Below are 3128 nucleotides of genomic sequence, written 5' to 3' on the forward strand. Positions count from 1 at the left end.
AACGTAAAGACGGTGATGATAACATGAACACACAAATCACTCTACGCATACCGCATGTCATACACAGACGCCCACACGCACACGCTCTCATACGCACTACAACATACGGAAACAGAATGAAAACAAAGAAACAAATGAAACACAATAGACAAAAAAAAGACGACGTATCGTGTTTCCTAAATCTACTAGAAAATGAAAATGCAGAAGGAGGAGGGGCTTCTACAGCTTGAGAAAGAGCTCGGGGTGTCTCGAGTATTAGCGTAAGTGATGGTAGTTGCTGGCCGGCTAGTTATTTTTGGTCCCTGTTAGAAAACTAATGAAAAGGGAGGAAGGAGGGAGGAGGGAGAGGGGGAGAGGAGGGAGATAGGAAAGGAAAGGAGGAAAGGAGGAAGGAAAGAAGGAAGGCAGGGAGGAAGGAAGTAAGGAGGAATGGAAGGGAAGAAGGAAGTAAGGAGGAGTGGAGGAAGGGAAGAAGAGATGGAAGAAGGAAGAAGGATGGGAGAGAGGGAGGGGGAGGGAGGGAGGGAGGGAGGGAGGGAAGGGAATTTAGAGAAGGAGCATGGATCTTTGGCTTGGTTGGTATATGGTACTAGTTAAGTTACTGGTAGTTACCTAGATCAGCCAGGTGAGGTAGGGCTGGTGAGGGTCGGGTTAGTGAAGGCTTTGATGGTAGAGGTGGTTGTGGTTGTGGTGGTGGTAGCTGTAGTAGCAGAGCAGCGTGGACCAGTCACTGCCCTACTTACATCACTACTCACGCTACTAGAGCTGTAGAAGGAAGAATACTGTTGCTTCACACTAGTCTTGTTCCCCACCTCCTGAATGCCGAGCAGGTCTAACACCCCCGCTTTCCGCAACGGCTGCGAGGGCGCTCCGGGACCCAGCGCCGACGTCGAGACGTTCGACGTCGAGGCGGTCGACTTCAAGCTTTTGCCGTTGCCCGACGACGAGGCTCCCACCCCGGCCTTCGCCTTGTACTTGACGAAGGAATACGAGTCGTCCAGATCGGCTTTGGACTTCGAGGTCGGGCCGGCGCCGGACACCTTGGGCTTCACGGACACGGTCACGGACACTTGATCGAGGGGAGACTTGGGGGCTAACGCGGGGACGTAACCTATGTCGGACAAGCCGCCCTTGCTCTCCTGGGGGGTCGTGGGGTTGTTGTTGTTTATACTGGTGCTACTGTTATTGTTACTGTTAGTGTTTTTGCTGGCGGGTTTGAATGTGGTGAATGTGTACTCCTGCTCCGGCTCTATGTAATTGGACACCTTGAGGGAGGGCGTGGTGGGCGTGTTGGGGGTCTTAATGCCGTAGGAACTATTAGAAGGATCGAGGATGGAGAAGAGGCTCTTCTGGGACTGCGAGCTCTGGAGGCGGGCCGAGGGGGCGTCCGTGGGGGAGTCCAGGAGGTCCATGGTGTTGGTTCTGGTGAGGGCGAGGGTGGTGGGTTTGGTGGGTTTGATGCATGCGGCGGGGTAGGGCCTTTCGCGCACGGCCGCCTTCTCGAACACAATCGGCGGGTCGTACAACACGAACTTTTCAGAGTCCGGCGTGCTCTGTTTGGATACATTATCTGAGCTCCTCATGCTCGCTTTGTTCAAGGCCGAGAGCACATCACTGGTGGAAGCACTACCGTATAACACTTTGCGCGGCGGGCCCTGGCTGCCCTCCTCCTCCGGGATGTACGTGGAGAACTCGGACACTTTGGCAGCCATCTCCTTCACCTGGTCGTAGCGCAGAGCCCTCTGCCGCCCCGCGTCGCCGTCCTGCTCGCCCTGGCACGCGGAGTCTTTGCCTCGCTTCAAGAACTTTCGGTTATGGGAGCTGCCGATGTTATGCAGGACATTCAGAGGCAGCGAGTACATGTTGAGCAGCTGCGCCCGCTCCTTCCGCCGGGCGGCGTCGTCGGCGATGCTGTCGGGCGTGGCCGACGACGTGCTGCCCGTCTCGTTGTCCAGGGCAGAGCTAGAGAGGCCAGAGTACCTGTTCAGGATGGACTGGGTGCTCTCCCGTGTATCGTTCGTCTCCGGCACCGTCACGGGCCTCGTTGCTCGGAGTCGGCTACTGCCGCTGACGAGGGCGCCGTCGCCGTGGCGTCGCCGCAGCTGCGGGCTCAGGTTGCCCAGCCTACTGCTGCTTCCAGCCTCCAGGCACTTCTCCATGATGTTCGGCGAGTGCACGCCGTACTGCGACCAGTAGTCGCTCTTCTTCACGCTGGAGTTCTTCCGCAGCATCGTGATCTCGTCGGCGGCCTCGTCCTCCTCGTCGCACCCCGTCCGGGCCAAGTTGTTCTTCTTCAGGAACCGACTCGGCTTGTAGCGGGAGCCGATCTTGTCGTAGTTGGGCGCGGGCGCAGACGTCGTGGCGTACGCGCTGCGGAGCCCGTAGTCGCCGTCGAGGCCCAGGTCCGAGGCCGTGCGGCTGTAGGCGTACCTGCTGGCCCTTGGAGACCCGTCGCTCTTGCCGTAGTCAGACCCGCCATAGTCGGACTTGAAGGTCGAGAAAGAGGAGAAGGAGATAGAGAGAGGAGAGAGAGAGAGGAGAGAAGAGAGAGAGAGAGATATTAGAGAGAGAGAGATGAGAGAGAGAGAGGTAGATGAGAGAGAGAAGGAGAGAGAGAGAGAGATAGAGAGAGAGAGAGAGAGAGAGAGAGAGAGAGAGAGAGAGAGAGAGAGAGAGAGAGAGAGAGAGAGAGAGAGAGAAAGCGATAGAAAACAGGTAAAAAGACAGACAGGCAGAGAGAGGGAGATAAAGAATAACCAACAGCCCTCGCCCGACTCAACTCCACTGATTCTGACAGATGGCGTTGAATCATAACTCCTCCTCTCCTCTCCTCTCCTCTCCTCCTCTCGCTAACAGACTCACTTACTCACTGACGCCCCTTTGGTCATCTTCGTCACTGATCTAAATAAATACAAATACAATAGAGAATAGGCACGAAAACTTTCAACCCGACGCGATCAACTTCCGGCGTGCAAAATCGGAATCTATTTTCTGAGACACGAAATCGAGCTTGTTGCTAAAACGATAATAACAGTGGTAATAATGATGATGACAATAATGATAATAATAATAATAATAATAATAATAATAATAATAATAATAATAATAATAATAATAATAATAATAAT

The 3128-nt window shown here is 54.2% G+C and overlaps 1 protein-coding gene across 1 annotated transcript in view; it reads right to left on the reverse strand.

The window, feature by feature from the left end:
- Nucleotides 1–2508, reverse strand: part of LOC122251984 (uncharacterized) — a 25402-nt gene extending 22894 nt beyond the window's left edge. The window contains exon 1 of the mRNA XM_086552835.1: nt 744–2508. Coding sequence (XP_086408961.1) covers nt 744–2231 — 1488 coding nt within the window. The 5' untranslated portion in view covers nt 2232–2508. The remainder of the gene's footprint in view (nt 1–743) is intronic.
- Nucleotides 2509–3128: the final 620 nt, after the last annotated feature.

The sequence above is a fragment of the Penaeus japonicus genome, unplaced genomic scaffold, assembly GCF_977035675.1.
Source record: "Penaeus japonicus unplaced genomic scaffold, GWHDUDI00000001_assembly GWHDUDI00000027, whole genome shotgun sequence".
NCBI classification, from domain to species: domain Eukaryota; kingdom Metazoa; phylum Arthropoda; class Malacostraca; order Decapoda; family Penaeidae; genus Penaeus; species Penaeus japonicus.